The sequence below is a fragment of the Bombina bombina genome, chromosome 3, assembly GCF_027579735.1.
Source record: "Bombina bombina isolate aBomBom1 chromosome 3, aBomBom1.pri, whole genome shotgun sequence".
Classification (NCBI taxonomy): domain Eukaryota; kingdom Metazoa; phylum Chordata; class Amphibia; order Anura; family Bombinatoridae; genus Bombina; species Bombina bombina.
Window position 1 is genome coordinate 1,061,934,478 of NC_069501.1, and position 18,165 is coordinate 1,061,952,642.

General features: G+C 39.0%; 1 protein-coding gene across 2 annotated transcripts in view; it reads right to left on the bottom strand.

Annotated features, from left to right (window-relative positions):
• Positions 1-2,128: 2,128 nt before the first annotated feature.
• ZNF740 (zinc finger protein 740) overlaps positions 2,129-18,165 on the bottom strand; it is a 55,739-nt gene continuing 39,702 nt past the window's right edge. The window contains exons 4-7 of one of the 2 annotated variants that reach the window (XM_053708320.1): positions 10,196-10,279; positions 8,657-8,780; positions 8,457-8,575; positions 2,129-8,163 (exon numbers count right to left, since the gene is read on the bottom strand). In XM_053708320.1, coding sequence (XP_053564295.1) covers positions 8,050-8,163; positions 8,457-8,575; positions 8,657-8,780; positions 10,196-10,279 — 441 coding nt within the window. In that variant the 3' untranslated portion in view covers positions 2,129-8,049. The remainder of the gene's footprint in view (positions 8,164-8,456; positions 8,576-8,656; positions 8,781-10,195; positions 10,280-18,165) is intronic. The other variant, XM_053708321.1, reaches the window with a different exon arrangement.

The following is an 18,165-nucleotide window of genomic DNA, read 5'->3' on the forward strand; positions in this document are numbered from 1 at the left end:
CAAGGGCTTCCATGAATTTTTGTTTTACTGTTTTTTTTTATCAAAACAACCAAATTTTACATACAATAAAATTAATTTAAAAATATCCCACTTAAATAAGAGGTAGTATAAAAAACATTAAACGATTCAGCTATATATTGGGCAGACTATAACTCAGTCAAGTAAAATGCATTACCCATTGAATTATCTAAAGAGATACTTCCTATTAATTTTGTTTTGTTTATAAAGGAGATATCAGCACTATATATCGTAGACACTGGAAGCTTTAGATACTAAAAAACTGCGGTGTCATAATGCTGTCTACCTTTATGTTTTACTGAAAGTAAAATACTTGATTATTACTTGGCTGGTTGGTTCCTGCTCACCATTTTTTTTTTGCCACAGGGGCTTCATAAGTAAGTTTTACACATGAAACGCCTTGAGATTGTAATACAAATGTTTATAAATTATGCTTAGATAAAAAATATAATATACTTAATTTTGCCCAATTCCCCTATAATTTAAACTGCCAATAGTGGTCCCGGTAGCATATACAGGAGCCTCCATTTTTAATATGTACTCACACTCTTCAGAGCTTTAAATCATCTGTATTTGTTGTGCATTGCCTATACATGCTCCAAATAATGTTGTATACTAGCCAGATTGGATGGTACAGCAAACTAATGCTATTGAATAAAATCCACAGCCTTTCTCTTGTAAAGAGGATAAAGTTGGACATTATATATATATATATATATATATATATATATATATATATATATATATATATATATATATATAATTTGCCCTGTTTGACCCAAGTGGCTTACAGGGATATAAAATAGTTTGTTTCGCTGTTGCAGTGGGTTATATTTAAAAGGGACAGTCAACTCCAAAATTGTTATTGCATAAAAAGATTGATAATCCTTTTATTACCCATTCCCTAGTATTGCACAGCCAACATGGTAATTTTAATATACTTTTAACCTCTGTAATTACCTTGTATTTAAGCCTTTTCTGCCAGACCCATGATCACATGGCTATTTATTTATTATCTATTGACTTGCATTTTAGCCAATTAGTGCAGTGTCAGCCACAACTTCTCGGGAGAGAGCACAATGTTATCTATATGGCCCACATATATTAGCAGTCTCTTGTGAAAAGCTAATAAAAAAGCATGTGATAAGAATCTGTCTGTAGTGGCTTAGAAACAGGCAGAAATTTAGAGGTTTAAATGTTATAAAAGTATATTAATATAACAATGTTGGTTTTGCAAAGCTGGGGAATAGTTAATAAAGGCGTTATTGATCTTTTTAAACAATAACAATTTTGGTGTTGACTGTCCCTTTAATATAAATCATTGCAATATATATTATTCATTATTTAAAACTTCATTTGTGCAGTGATACAGCCCTACAAAATCACAGTCCTACAAGGGGGCTTTGGTCTCTACAGGAAGGCATAGCCATCTAACTTGATGACAAAACTTCTAGAGTAACATGAGCTGGTTTACTATATAGTGAATACTAGGGAAACAGGAAGTCTGTTTTGCCCAAGAGGACAGAACACTTAAGTTACCAAAACGTTAGCTCTGTCATCAACCTGCAGGCAGTAGCTACACTTTCTAAGTGCTCGTTACAAATTACATGAAGAGGGTGTAGAATAATAATTAAAGTATATTGTGGAGTTGTTTTACTATGCATAATTAAACATTTTACATTACAATCTCAAGGATTTCCGAAACATTAAAAAGCATGAGAATTATGTAACTAAAAGCTCCCAACAAGCAAAATGTAATAACAGTACCTATTCTTTGATTGGGGGAAGTGGGGGTTCAATTCAGAATTTCCATGCTGTTTTCGGAAAACTGAAATAACTTTGTTACACGGTTACTTTCTTTCATCTATTTAGAGCGCCGACATTGAGACCATTTAGCAACATGGTGGCGGGCAAACGTATTTATATATTTTTAAAATATATTTTTGTAATGTTGCTTTCTATAGTCTGACAAATTCAATTCCTTCAATATTTAAAGGGGTTAAGCTTCACTCAGGTTTCTAATTTAACACAACAGGTATAAACTACCAAAATATTTGGACTAATCAGACCAAATAATGAACATTATTAAAAATGTATCAGAACAATTCAGAAAACTATAAACTTTTTATTTAAAAGCATCTCTGCCACTTATGCAGTACATATGTTTAAGCTTTACAAAGCTGTGTTTTTTATAATAATCAGTTTCTTAAAACCATTTCCAATAAAAAAAAAAAAAAACACATAAATTATGCTTACCAGATAATTTCCTTTCCTACTCTGCATGGAGAGTCCACAGCTGCATTCATTGCTCATGGGAAATACTGAACCTGGCCACCAGGAGGAGGCAAAGACACCCCAGCCAAAGGCTTAAATACCTCCCCTCCCCACTTCCCTCATCCCCCAGTCATTCTGCCGAGGGAACAAAGAAAAGTAGGAGAAATAGGGTAAAAAAAGGTGCCAGAAGAACAAGTTAAAATTTAGGGCCACCTAACGGAGAACCCGGCCGGGAGCTGTGGACTCTCTATGTACAGAAGGAAAGGAAATTATCTGGTAAGCATAATTTATATTTTCCTTCTTAATACAGGGAGAGTCCACAGCTGCATTCATTACTTATGGGAAATTATACCCAAGCTACAGAGGACACCGAATGCTAAATGGAGGGCAAAAAGAAACAGGCGGATCCCATCTTAGGGCACCACAGCCTGCAAAATCAATTCCCCCAAAGGCTGCTTCAAGAGAAGAATAAAAACTCAAGAACATTTCTGGAAAAAGAATGTAAGGAAGACCAAGTAGTCCGCCCAACAAAACTGATCCATAGAGGCCTCATTTAAGAGGCCCCAGAAGGATGTCACTGCTCAAAAAAAACTGAGCAGTAAACCTCTGAGAAGTCTTGCACCCCGCTTACTCATATCCCAAGCAGAAAAAACTCCATCTATATGGAACGATATGGAAGTCTAAGATGTCTTCTGACCCTCACACTTTCCAGACAGTAAACAAACATAGTAAATGGTCTATTCCTATATAGCCTGAAGATAGGACTTAAAAGGTACGTACATATTCCGTAGTAAACTTTTCCTTCACGGTGAAGGAATAGGAAATAAAAAATGGACCATAAATTCTAGACTGAAGATGCGCTGGGACCCAACCTTAGGAGGATCCTAACTAATTTCGTCTACCAAACCTGGTGTTCCCAGGCAAACTCCCATCCAGGTAGTGACCAAGCCTGGCCCTGCTTAACTTTCGAGATCAGACAGGATCGGGAGCAGATAGGGCAGTGTGGCGGTAGACCTCAGAGACTTCTGCACACAGAAGCAAGTCCAAAAATGGACTTCTAAGATAACAACTTAGAGACAACCTCAAGCATAGGTACAAGGTAGCTTGATGCAAAAAAAACATAAAAGCAGGATCCAAAACTCCAAAAGGAGCATCCGAACTACACACCTGCCTGGACGCAGTCAGCGTCCTAACAAACTGTACGCCCAGAAGCTCAACAAGCCTCTGGAGCTGAAAACAGACCGGGTTAAAACTGTCCCAACAGCAACTAGTTAAGAGGCCCTTCTCCAGATCATCCTGGAGGAAGGAAAGAATCCTGACAGGCCTTCAGAGTGCCAGGACGAACCACGCTCTTCACAGCCGAAGGAGACCTCCACGCCTATGATAGATGACGAGGGGCCAGCTTACACGCTTTAAGGAGAGGCCCATAACCTCTCAGAAAAACTGTCGCTTTGGCAAAGACTAAGCAGTCCGCCTCATTGAAGAAAAATTTGAGGAAGCAAAGAGACCTTATTCCAGCAGATCCATGCGACAAGGAAAACTACATGGAGGCGAGACTACTAAATCGGGAACCCCGATCTATGCAGCCTCAACTGAGCAATCGGTAACACTGACGCCTACCCCTGCTAGATTCGAGCCACCACTCAAGGAAGAATGATACGGCAGAAAGGGAAAAACTTGTAATGAACCGCCAAGACACTGCTAATGAATCCATTAGCTCCGCCTGAGGATCCCTGAAACACGACACATAATGGGTAAACAGGAATAGAGATGGGACGTCCTGAAAATCTCATTCGGCGTCCTCTTCCCATTATATTCAGATAAAAGGAATTTCTCTAGACAACATCCGACCCGGATGAACACCCCGGAGAAAAGGTCGCTGACAGCGAGCAGCAGTGGGAATCTGCCCACTACTAAACCCAAACTACTACCCTCAACGCTAGGGAGTCTCTCAATCTCAGGAGATCCAGCCAGCAAAAATAAGACCGACTAGATCCCTACACTGGGACGAACCCAGTAGAGTTAACCTTCAAAGCAGAAAGGATTGAAGATAAAAAAAAAATAAATGGGAGGGAAAACCTCCAGAGTTTCCTAGCCCTATTAGGCACGCCCTCCCAACTTGACGGGCTTGCGACCAAAGTCAAAACCGTCCCGGGAGGTTTAAGAAAGATGTCCCACAGGACAGGGAGATCTGACGAGGACACTGGAGAGCTGTTCCCTCAACCAGTAGTCCAGGAAATCAGAGACGAAAAGAGCTCCACTTCACTGCCTCAGCATACACCGAATTTCGGTTGGAATAAAACCTGGCAAAAAGACTGAAGTCCAATATGGACCCTATTCATCACCCACCAGCTCAGAGCTAGCGATGGGCTGAAGGAGGTCTGGAGGGCACATCCTGAAGAAGCCAACCCTAGAGAAAAAGCTACCTGGCTACGAGGGCTAAATTAGCCACCAGGGATCCAACTTGGCACCGACACCAGAGAAAACTCTGGTCTAGAATAATCTCTGAGGATCAAGGAAAACAGACGGAATACTTAAAAAAAAATCTTCTGTCAGAAGAGACGACGGTAATTAAACCGAACCAGAATCGTCAAGGCAAGGAAAACCACCTATCGATCTGGATTCTGGCTACTGCCAAAATAAAGCCCCAGATCCTAAAAAAAAAAAAAAAAAGTAAAGTACTGGAAGCGCTGGTCCTTAAGAACCGGGAAGTTCCCAAAGAAGGAAAGAAAGGTGTGGTATCCTTATTGGACAGTGATCCTGCATTGCGCCTCCCATATAGAAGGTAGAGAGTACCCTATAGTCTCCCCCTGACCATAGGTCCTAAATAGGACGGGAGTTCCCTCCCTCTATTGGACCACGAAGAACAGTGGTTTGAATAATATCCCAAATTTCACACTGCAATAGGCACCGGGCAATGGCTCCAAAAGAGAACAAAAAACCTGCACCCATCTGAAAAACTTCCCTCTCTCTGTCGGAAAGACAGGATCAAGAGAAAGAAAAACTGCCCTGGCTGTGTTTGAAAACTAGCTCTGACCTAAGATCCAGGAATCCTATATGATCCTGAATCAAACGCCTGAAAAAGGCGAAAGACAGATCCCAATCTGATCCAAGATAGGGTCTGAAACAGAACCCCCCTGTCAACTAAGGTAGATGGGCCTGCTCTGCCTGAACTCATTCCAGGACTGAGTCAGCCCCAAAAACCACCTGGATAGCTTAGGTCATCAAAAACGGTAAAGACCGCAGAATAGTGGAACCAAATTAACTCCTCAAACAGAAGGAAAGAGTAGACGGGAAGTCATATCTGTAAGAGCGACGCAAGGTCTAAAACAGAAAGAACCTGAAGTCCTAACTTAGGGGCTAGAAGTCTGTGAATAATCCAGATAAGGAATTGTAAGCTCCAATTGAGTAAGCCCTTCTCGAAAATATCAAGGGCACTAGAAAAAGTGACAACTTAAGTCTTCAGTACATAAACATCCTGTATGATGAAATATCTTTCTAAAAAGATTTTCCTCAATAACCAAGAGCTCTAAGAATAAACTATCCTTAAACGCAATAGAAAAGGCAATAGGCAAGCGCACAAAAAGTGTTCGCCAAGTAGGAATGTGTCACAACACAACCCCCCTATAGAGCCCGGAACTGGGATTCTAAAAGAAAAAAGAAATAGATGAAAAGGAATAGGATCTCCATCCTTCTCCAACTGTCTTAATCAAGTACGCTGTCTGATTTAGAGATCTGAGATTTGACTGGATCAGTCCTAGGAATCTCTAAAATCAACAAGACTTCTCTCAGAAGGAAGCGCAGGCGTGCCACTCTAAATCTAAAGGTGAAATCCTCCTCTGCCGGAGGAATAGAAGCAGCAGGCTCCGACCCAGGAGGTCCGCAGAACTGCGCAGTAACGTCTGGTGGAAAAAGGCCCCCTTCAGGCGGAGGATTACTGGTATCAGGGGAAGAGGCATGTCTAGTATCAGATGACTCTAAGGGGAACACACCTCACGGGACGAAGAGTCCTCAGAGGCAGAGGGCTCAGGAGGTATCTAACATCTCAACATTGGTTGATGAAAACACCCTGTTGCGGCATACGGAACATAATTGAGAGGGCTGGACTACCTGTGCCTCGTCACAATAAACACAGGTATCGAATTCGGTCGTAGAGGGATCCCCCTCTAAAAAAATCAGAATCCTCCATAACTAGGTAACCCTATTTAAATCAGAGAAATACAACCGGCACCTTATACACCCAATGGCTGGTGCACTCACCACCTTCTATGACCCAGACAGTATAGAGAAAACTCGCTCCTCTCCGTAGTCACTTGGTCAGGAATAAGGAAATGGAAACTGTGACCACTCCCGGTAACACGGTGCGCCATGCAAAGAATGACTGGGGTTATAAGGAAGTGGGGGGGGGGGGGGGTATTTAAGCCTTTGGCTGGGGTGTCTTTGCCTCCTCGTGGTGGCCAGGTTCAGTATTTCCCATAAGTAATGAATTCAGCTGTGGACTCTCCCTGTATTAAGAAGGAAAAACATTGAGACACAAACTGTAGCTTACAGATATTTCTTTGCAACGCTTCTTTGAATCAAAAAGTTTACCTCCACAAACCATGGTTAAATAGGGGTATTAGCTAGTCTCTGTGTTGTGCATTTTATTTTTTAGAGGGCTCAATGATCTATTAACTACTGTACAGAAACATACATTTAGGAACAGATTTAAAAAAAAAACCAAATACATTAAATACTTTTTACTTTAAAGACTTCTTATTAGGTGCCTGGTGATCTTTATTGTGTTACCTCATCAAAATACCATACCGGTCCAATAAAAACCTACCTTAAAACTATCTAGATTCTAGACAGATTATAACTTTGCATGAACTGCTTCTTTAAAGGGACAGTCTACATCTCTGCCATCTTAATGTCTTACCTTAGATTTAGCTGCAAATAGCCTCCTGAACCCCTTTCTATATCATGCAGCAGGAACAGTAAAAAAGTTATTTTAAAATGAATATTGTTCCTGGCCAGTTTGAAATGACTGCCAAGCTCAGCCCACTGATGACATCACGATCTGGGCTGCTTCTAGGCACTCTGCTGAATAGCACTGACAGTCTGATGAATCTAACTAGTGAGCATTTTGTGATTGGAAGCCAAATGCAGCCCAGATCATGATGTCATCAGTGGGCTGAGCTTGGCAACCATTTCAAAGTAGCCAGAAACAACATTCATTTAAAATAAAATAAAAAATACCATTCCTGCTGCATGATATAGAAAAGGTGCAGGAGGCTATTTGCAGCTTAATCTAAGGTAAGACTTTAAGATGACGGAGGTGTAGACTGTCCCTTTAAAGTTCGGGCTGCACAAATCTGACTTTTCTAAAATTAAAAGTTATGCGATATGTACCTCTCACCTCCAAGAGTAAAAAATATACTGAAATGTCAAGGGCTAATATTGGAACAGAATCTGAGTTTACATCACATCAAGTATAATAAAGCTGTTCTACTGAAGAATCCACATTAGTCTGCCCTTGGATCATCCTGTATTGAGCACATATCCTTTCCAGAAAACGACGTCTGTGGGATTATGATTGTTTTTTTTTTTTAAATTGGAGGAGTAAAAGTCCCTTTAAAGGTTCAGGGAAACCACTTGCTGTTCAGAGGTCAGGTGCCTTCGCATATCCTTTTTAGATGCTCTGATGCCCCAGGATCTTCAGGCAGTACATTTGTTCTGGATATGCAGATCACAGGCTGCCCCACACAAATTTACAAGCTATAAAATGTACTCTATTTCAGGGGCCATTTCATCAGTTATTTCAGGACCTTTTGTTAGACAACCTTGGCACATCCTTTTGTGTCTCAAAAGTCTGTCTGTACGTGAGAAGGCCTAGCAGATGAGAAGAGGAATGAATAAAAATCATTTTGTCTTGGTAAAGTTATTACTATGTAAAAATAAAAACAAAATAAAGTCAACTGCCCATTTATGAGAATGACATTATGGAAAAATATGGCTCCTATAAAAAGTTTACTGTAGAAACATTTTAAGGTGATATGTATGCCTAGAAAACGTTAAAATATATAAAGAAATAAAATAAAATTTTAAAAAACATGCAAGTTCAACTAATAAATAAACTGTACTACAATAAGTATAAACAAAACCTAACTGTCAGACATAACTACCTGTTGGCAGCGCTCACACTGGTAAGGCTTTTCTCCACTGTGGACCCGTTTGTGTCTATCCAGATGATACTTCTGAATGAACTTCATTTCACACATATCGCACTCATAAGGTCTCTCCCCTGCAATATAAAGACATACACTGAGCATGTTTAAACCCACTAGCTACAGCTGCTCACCTGGGATGCATTGAGATTACTTACCTGTATGAATGTACTGGTGCCTCTTAAGATGGTAGCTGCTCCTAAAGGCCCCAAAGCAAAGCTCACAAATAAAGTTCTTGGGTATACTGAGTGGGTATGAGCCATTGTCTTCTACTAGGACCATCTGAAACACAAAGAAGACATTACACAGGCAAATACCATAGTCTTTAAATCAAAAGATTTCAACCCTTTTAAAAGTTCTTTAAAAGGGACAGTCTACACCAAAATTGTTATTATTTAAAAAGATCGATAATGCCTTTACTACCCATTCCCCAGCTTTGCACAACCAACATTGTTATAGTAATATACTTTATAACATTTAAACCTCTAAATTTCTGCCTGTTTCTAAGCCACACAATAGCATAATTAGTCCAGCCTCCAATTTGGCAAAAAAGACCTTTATTTGTTACATGGGGTCCAAAGAAACAAAATACAACGTTTCAGGCCTTTGCAAGGCCCTTAGTCATGTATGTTTGATTATACACAGGTTTGTGCCTTGTATAACTTCACCTGTTACCATGGGAGCATTTGTAACACAATAGTGACATCTTGTGGATGTAAAACAACACTATATCCTTTTGTACTTATTTGAATATAAATGGTCCCATGGGCATAATCCATGCATATTTATTAATAATGTTAAAAAACATAAAAACCTATATATACAATTAAAAAAGGAGAACAAAGCACTAACATCAGGGTGTACTCAGGGCAATCATGGAGCAATATTTTTCATGTATATACAAAACACATTTAAATAGAAGTAATTAAAGAAACAGACTCCAATCAAAATCTTTGTTAAGACCTTTAGGAGTAAGGGCTTCTAGTTTATATATCCAGAACATCTCTCTGTCCTTTAATAGAAGTTCCGTATCCCCTCCTCTTCTAGGTTTAACAATCCGCTCTATGATTTGGCTGATGTTATGACCCATTTAGAGGAAGTGAGAAGATACTAGTGCTTTTGTATTATCTTTTCACAACAGGAGACTGCTAGTTCATGTGGGCCATATAGATAACATTGTGTTCAAGCCCGGGAAGTTATTTAAGAGTCAGCACAACACTGCACTAATTGGCTAAAATGCAAGTCAATAGATAATAAGTTTAAAGTCATGTGATCAGGGGGCTGTCAGAAGATGCTTAGATACAAGCTAATCACAGAGGTGAAAATTATTTTAATATAACTTTTTTTATGCAAAATTTGGGAATGGGTAATAAAGGGATTATCTATCTATTAAAACAATAAGAATGCTGGTGTAGACAATCCTTTTAATGCATTATAAAAATTGTAACTGAGGCCCCATGCTGTTTTACACTGTACAATTAAAAGAACAAATAAAGCATGACAAATCCATGGACCACAGTTCTTTAAATGTAAATAACAATAACCCAAATTGAAATCTAACTGTTTTTAGATTTTTTAACAAACTCTCATGTGTTCTCTTTCAACAACTCCAGCCTAATTCTTTATGACATTCCACGGTTGTGACAGTTAATAAAAGTGTTAATCTCAACCAGAGTGTCTGGGCAAACATCTCATACCTTTTTATGGCTTTTATTTGGTTGGGAAATCATAGCATCTTGATTTCTACTAACAATGGATTTTTCAGACTCTTTACGTTGACCCTTAAATAAAAGAACCAGTCATTAAAATATAGTAAATACAAAGTCACCAAAAAGTTGGATGCCAGATTGTGGTTAAAGGGACAGTATACACCAATTTTCATATAACTGCATGTAAAAGACACTACTATAAAGAATAATATGCACAGCTACTGTTCTAAAAATCCAGTGTAAAACCTTTAAAAAAATTACTTAGAAGCTCCCAGTTTAGCACTGTTGATAAGGTTAGGCTGGGACACCCAGTGAAAAGGACTGGGATAGCGGGATAGCATATGAAAAGACAAGTTACACAAACAATAACAGCACAATAACAATAACCTAGGTCTACATTTGGGGCTTGCTCAGGAGTCTGAAAATGAGCACAATGTTATTAAAAAAATAAGCAAATTGTTACAAAAACATACCCAGATGGGCTGTATAAAGGATCATCTACAAAACATTTATGCAAAGAAAACTCTAGTGCACAATGGCCCTTTAAAACATTACTTATTTTCTGATTGTAAAAAAAACCCAATATGAGTACTTGGTAAATAGACAACTTAACCCAGCAGTGTTCTAGTGTTCTAGAGATCCTACGCGTTTTGTGCCTCACTCTGGCACTTCGTCAGGGATAACAATTCAACACAACAGGTGCACATTTATACCGTTTACATTTAACCCTTGTTATGCCATTCTGTGCATGCACTAAGGACTTTTCATATGTATACAACATATTTTTTTTATATATTTTTTTAAATACTTCACAATAGTTTTTATTTAGCCATACAAGTAAATATGTTGTAAAAACATTAAATATATAGCCACGGGTAAACAATGTATCATACTTTGCACTTGTTAAAAACAACTTTCAATATCAACTAGAAATGCAAATGGAAGACATGAAATAAAATAGTTCTATGTAGGGATAAAAGGCACGTATCTACAGGGAATAATGAAACTACAAATAATAATAATGAAAATAAAAAAGATAAATGTTAGAGAGTGAGAAACTCCATTTAAATAGATGAATAATACATATTTCAATGATTTCTATTAAGTATAAGCAACTGCTTAGTGCTTTTTTTTTGTCACGGTTTTCTTATATTGAAAATATATAACAAAACACATATTGTTCACTGTTCTACAGAAGGTATACAACCAACATAGGAGATTAATGACTCATTCTTTATTTCAGAAGCATACATACATAAATCCTGATACTTCCATTTGTAAATGATTGAAGGTTAGTACTCTAAATAACTGGAACCAATAGACAATATAACACATATCCTACAATAGCAGGGTTACTTCCTGTCATCTCAAGCTCTGTCTTAGAAGCAAGAATTTATAGATTGGTAAGAAGGGGGCTAGGGTTGTCTAGAAGAGCATAAAGTTGTCTGATATATATAATCATCTATTTTGTTTCCTTGTAAATATTTGTACTTCTCCAGTACCAATAATTTACCACAACATTGTCTGCCCTATTTGCATGAAATAATAATTTTTTTGTTTTATCTTAATGGAGCTTGTCTGATATTCCTGTTCTAGGTAATTATTTAAGTCGTTGCGCGTAGTCTGTAATTGCGCTATGATATTTTCACTTTGGGGATTCATTTTGTGTTTATATTCTTATTGAGAGAGTCTAAAAAGGTTTGTCTAGCTTTCTTTCGGATTTGTACTTTATTTTTTATGAAGTCTCCACGCATATAACACTTATGGGCTTCCCAGACCACAAAGGGGTTACACTCTGACATGGAATTAAAAATAAAAATTTAATGTAGAGTTTAGTGTAATTCATTTTGCCTAATAATTACAGGTTATTTAATAATGAATCGTCTAGCTTCCATATAAAGGGGTCTATTGGGATGTTAGGCCAATTGAGTTGGATCACTACTGACCAAACAGTGGAAGTAATTTTAGAATTTACAATTTTAGACAGACCCATTTGATTAGTTGAAATATAATCCAATCCTAATATTAATTATGGTAACTAGTCTTCCATACAAGAGTCAGACAATGCCACTGAATCTACCTTCCACGTCTCTCTCTGTGTTAACTGGAAAGTGATATTCTTTTTTATTAATATACCGACTCCACTTTTTTTAGTTATATTGGAGCTGTGGGAATGTTGTGTAGACTCTACCAAAACATGTGGGCTCACTATGGTGCTTAAAATGTGTTTCCTGCAATCAGTATTCTTTCGATCGTTTGCTTGGAGAGTTGAAACCCCTGCATTCTGTGATAAAATTGTATGTTTTTGTTTTATTATCATCATTGGAAGTACTGAAGTATATATATATGAGTCTATCCTGAATTTGTATGCAGTAACACTTAACCAAAACTTGCTCAATTGTAAAGAACTGTTGAAACATAACATGAATACAAAAATAAGAACAGTAACATAAATTAACAGAGCCTGGCTTGCTTAGCCACAAGTGATGTGTTGCTCACCAGAGCCCTAGCACTTGCCACATAATCTGCAGAAATGAAAATAAGGGGTTAGGGCTGTCCCTGTGACTAACAGAAGGATACAACTATGATCCTCTATATAACTGAAATATGGAAAACAATTGAGCCACTATTATTTCATCCAGTCAGAATACCAACTATTGCCTGTTAAATATTAAGATTGGGTTATCTTTTCTATTGAGGTGTTGTATCTCAGTGAGGACACCAGTCCTGAGAGATTTAGTTAGCTATTATTGGTGAATACAAAGCTAAAAAAGGTTAAAAGTGATGGTAAATCCAAGCATATAACAAACGCTAGGATTTACCATCGCTATAAATAAGCATCAGTTACTGTCATTGTCTCCTAAAAAACGGTGTTAAACTCACCCTGTGAGGAAAGTATATCGCTAACTCAGCTCCTCCGGCCGCCCACGGCACAGTGCTCTTCCCCAATGAGGTGAAGTTTCTACCTCTAGACCAATAGCTAGGATGTCAGTTGACACGCACGGCTATTGGTTTAGAGGTGGAAACGTCACCTCATTGAAGAAAGCAATGTGCCGTGGGCAGCCGGAGGCGCTGAGTTAGCGATATACTTTCCTCACAGATAGGGTGAGTTTAACACCGTTTTTAAGGAAACAATGATAGAAAGTAATATTTATTTTTAGTGATGGTAAATCCTAGCGATTGTTATATGCTTGGGTTTACCATCACTTTAATGCATATATCAATCTATGTATACTCAGACAAAACATTTTGCATATAGTGCACATAAAAACATTATTAAGAGACCTATAATTATTTAACCCAAAGCTTAGAAAATAACGTGACCATTGTATATTCCTTTTACAGCATATCCTAAAATATTCAAGGAATTGTCCAGAATGGCAATTTTATACTTTTAAGTCGCTCTCTCTCTGTATCTTCAGAGACTCTAGTATTTAGAAAAAAAAAGGAGGAATAAAAATGTACCAATGCTTACGACACTTCTAAATCCTGTTCTGATGTAGGAGGCTTTAAAGTGTCTTCTTGTGAGGGTAAATTAACAGCACCTGCCTGTACTCTTTTCCCATTCTTTATGGAGGTGACTTTTTGCCATGTTGCTGAACTCCCTGACTTAGCGGGTTTTGAGCTTTCCTATGGAGGTGCCTGTGAACATGTGTTGACTGGCGGGTCTAGGCCCAATGCTTGACAGAAAGATGTGATAGCTGTTACATTCTTGCAAATTAGCCTCTTAGACCAATGTATAATTAATAGTTGGACAGGGAATCCATATCGAGAGACAATTTTTTTTATTTCTTAACAAGCTGGTAAGAGGAGATAATTCCTTTTGTCTTTGCAACGTGCGGGTTGAAAGGTCTGCATAAAATTGTAAGACAGCTCCCCAAATCGTATAGGTTGATTTTTTTCTTTAAAGTCTCATAGTTCTCCTTTTTCCAGGAACCATTTAAACTTTATCATGACGTCCCTAGTCGATGTAGCATCCGGCAGTTGTGGACGTAAGGCCCTATGTGCTCTGTCCCATCTAATTTCAGTATGAGCAGTTTCCTCTCGTGTGAGAATAAAGCGAATAAATAAACTGGAAAGTCTTTTGTCAATAGTGACTCAAGTATGCCACGTGTTTCTCCTTCCCCTATATTCTCAATATTCTTAAATTTATCTTCCAAAGAGTTAATGGTTTCATCTGTTGTTCAATACAGGTTGTTAATTGGTCAAGCTCTTCACGGGTTGCATCCCTATTATCCTCTAAGGCCTCAACCCTGAAACCTAGGGTATTCATTTCTTGTTTGAGATCTGCCAACTCCTTTCTCATACACATTTTAACAATGTCAGCTATATCTTGTTCTGATGGTAAAGAGGATAATAGTGAGTATTTGCATGGTATCTGTAGTTAAAGGGACAGTTCACCCAAAAATGTTGTCCCCTTTAAATTGTTCCCAATGATTCATTTTACCTGCTGGAGTGTTTTAAATTGTTTACAAGTAACTCCTTTAAGCCTATTTTGGCATTTGAAATAGCTGATTTAGCCTGTGGTATCCCAACCTATACTGAAAGTTTCTATACTGGAGTATAGTCTATTGAATAGCCCAAGTAAACACAGCCAGCAGAAGAGATTACACTCTCAGTGGGGGGCATGATAGTTAAGTAATAAAATTATAATTTTCCATTGTTCTCTTTAAGTATTGAGCTTTGGTTTTATAGACAAATATAAGAGAAGGAAGCAAGTCTGTGTACATAAATATGATAACATAATGAGATCTGATATTACCTGAAGCTCAACCCATTGTAATAGGCTGTGGTTTAAAAGCACAAAACCAGCTACTTCATATACACAAATAAACCGAAACTACAATTTCTCATAAATGGTATACTCTGCAGATGGTATAACAAGTCATTAAAAATACATTCATATAAAAACAATTTTACAGTGTACTGTCCCTTTAATGCTCCACTTTGTGCTGAGGTAGAAGTATCTTGTTCAGTCCTTGGCGATGGTTGTAGAGTCTGCGTAGTAGTGTCTTGCTCTTTTGTATTAAAGTAAGAGCCTACTGAATGAGGTTTACTAAGGGCTCCTTTTGTTGATTCATCTTGTCTGAGATTCCTCTAGGTTAGCACAGAAGAGGCAATTTCTATGTATGTAGCAATGTATTATCAAAGTCTGCCTTATCTTAGATGTAAAGGTAGGTGTGCACCAAAAAAACAAATCTTTTATATAAGAAATAAATGAGAAAGTCACGTATGTGCTACAAACATTAAAACCCATTATTAGGTTTATTAAGGGTTTATTAGCAAGTCTCACGCTATATATCAAGGGTATATTAGCAAGTCTCACGCCATATATCCTTTGTAAAGATGAGAATATATGTTTGCTGGTTTTTGTTTCACTACAGTGTTATCCTGTGTAAATCTTGTGGTGAGTTTACACAGGGTGAAGGAATGTAGGAGTATATTTCACTAATTACATTGTCACATATTGCAGCAGTCAAACTTATCTGAGCCGTTTTAAAACTGCTTGATGATGCAGTAATCAGAACTCTGCAACACAAACAGGCACCTCGCTATCAACGGTACCGCTGTATGGATAGAATTGATGTTTATTTACATCTTAAGGGGCATCTCTTTTCAGCCCTTACCGTGCTGGGTTCAGGGAGGATTAGGCCAGTTGATACAAAATGGCGGGTGCGAGTGTCGCAGTGAAAATCCTCGTCTTCTACAGGATTTGATGCCTCTTTCTTAGCTCATCCAGATCCGTGAGTTATCCGGTGTCAGGACGCAGTGTCATTGCTGCTTGCAGTCGGCAATGTGTAGATTGTGGCCGTCATGATGGGACTTTGCAGCTGGAGCTCTAGTTTTACGCAGCCATCTAAGCTGCTGCTGCTGGCTCTGCCCCTTTTTTATTACAACAATGAAACAGTCTAACATTTAACTGCACGTGTGCAAACAGAAATCATGCTATATCTGCATATTTGTTTGAGATTGGCTAGCAAGGGTTCCTTTGTTTTGGGGGACAAGGAAATCAGTGAAAGGAAATAAATTATGCTTACCATATAATGTAATTTCCTTCTGTACAAGGAGAGTCCACGGCATCATTCCTTACTGTTGGGAAATACTGAACCTGGCCATCAAGAGGAGGCAAAGACACCCCAGCCAAAGGCTTAAATACCTCTCCCACTTCCCCTATCCCCCAGTCATTCCGCCAAGGGAATAAGGAACAGTAGGAGAAATATCAGGGTATAAAAGGTGCCAGAAGAAAATTATAATTTAGGGGGCCGCCCATCTGAGAATACGGACAGGGGCCATGGACTCTCCTTGTACAGGAGGAAATTAAATTATCTGGTAAGCACCTGCTCTAGTAGAATGAGCCGTAATTCTCTGAGGAGGTCTATGTCCTGCTGTCTCATAGGCTAAGCGGATACGACTCCTCAACCAAAAAGATAAGGAAGTTGAAGAGACCTTCTGGCCATTACGCTTCCCAGAATATGCCACAAATAAGGAAGAAGCTTGTCTAAAATCCTTAGTAGCTTGAAGATAAAACTTCAAGTTGTGAACCACGTCCAAGTTATGAAGTAAACGTTCCTTCGAAGAGGAAGGATTAGGACACAATGAAGGGACCACAATCTCTTGATTGATTTTGCGGTCTGACACGACTTTAGGGACAAACCCTAACTTAGTACGTAAGACAGCCTTATCCGAATAGAACACCAGATAAGGAGGCTCACATTGCAAGGCGGCAATCTCAGATACTCTGCGCGGCGAAGCAATAGCCAGTAGAAAGAGAACTTCCCAGGACAATAACTTATTATCGATTGCATGCATAAGCTCAAACGTTGCAAAACCTCAAGAACCAGATTCAGACTCCAAGGGGGAGCCGAAGATCTGAACACAGGTCTTATCCTAATCAGAGCCTTAACAAAAAACTGAACATCTGGAAGCTCAGAGCCTCTTGTGCAGTAAAACAGAGAAGGCCGAAATCTGTTCCCTCAGGGAACTGGCCGAAAGACCCTTCTCCAGACCATCCTGGAGAAACATCAGAATCCTGGCAACCTTAACTTTATGCCAAGGAAATCCACGCTCTTCACACGAGAATAAGTAGGTTCTCCACAGCTTAAGATGGATGCGACAAATAACCGGCTTACGAGCTTGTATGAGAGTATCGATAACCGTCTCAGAAAACCCTCTCTTGGCTAGGAATAGGCGTACAATCTCCACGCTGTCAGCCTCAGAGAATCTAGATTTTGGTGAACAAAAGGACCTTGTTCCAGCAGATCCCTGCGACAAGGTAACCTCCATGGAGGAGATGACATCCTCACTAGATCCGCGAACCACGTCCTTCACGGCCACGATGGAGCAATCAGTATCACTGATGCTTGCTCCTGCTTAATGTGGGCCACTACTCGAGGAAGGAGTGGTAAAGGCGGAAAAAGGTAGATTAGATTGAACCTCCAAGTCACCCCTAATGCATCTATTAGCTCCACCTGAGGATCCCTGGACCTCAACCCATATCTGGGTAGTTTGGTATTGAGTCGAGACGCCATGAGGTCTATCTCCAGCGTCCCCCACCTGAAGCATATCTCTGCAAACACTTTGGGATGGAAAGACCATTCCCCCGGATGAAAGGATTGTCTGCTGAGAAAGTTTGCTTCCCAGTTGTCCACACCCGGAATGTGGATTGCTAACAGCGAACAGTTGTGGGCCTCCGCCCACTCCAGAATCCGAGATACCTCCCTCATCGCTAGGGAGCTTCCCGTTCCCCCTTGATGGTTGATATAAGCCACCAAGGTTATATTATCTAGGGATGCACCGAAATTTCGGCCACAGAAAGTTTCGGCCAAAAATGGCATTTTTGGCTATTTCGTTTTTAGGTTTTTTTTCCGGTTATTTTCGGTAAAATTATTGTGCAGCATGTTTCAAATTTGATGCTAGCCTAGAGCTGCTGTTTAAGTTTATTACTTGACACTGTTCTG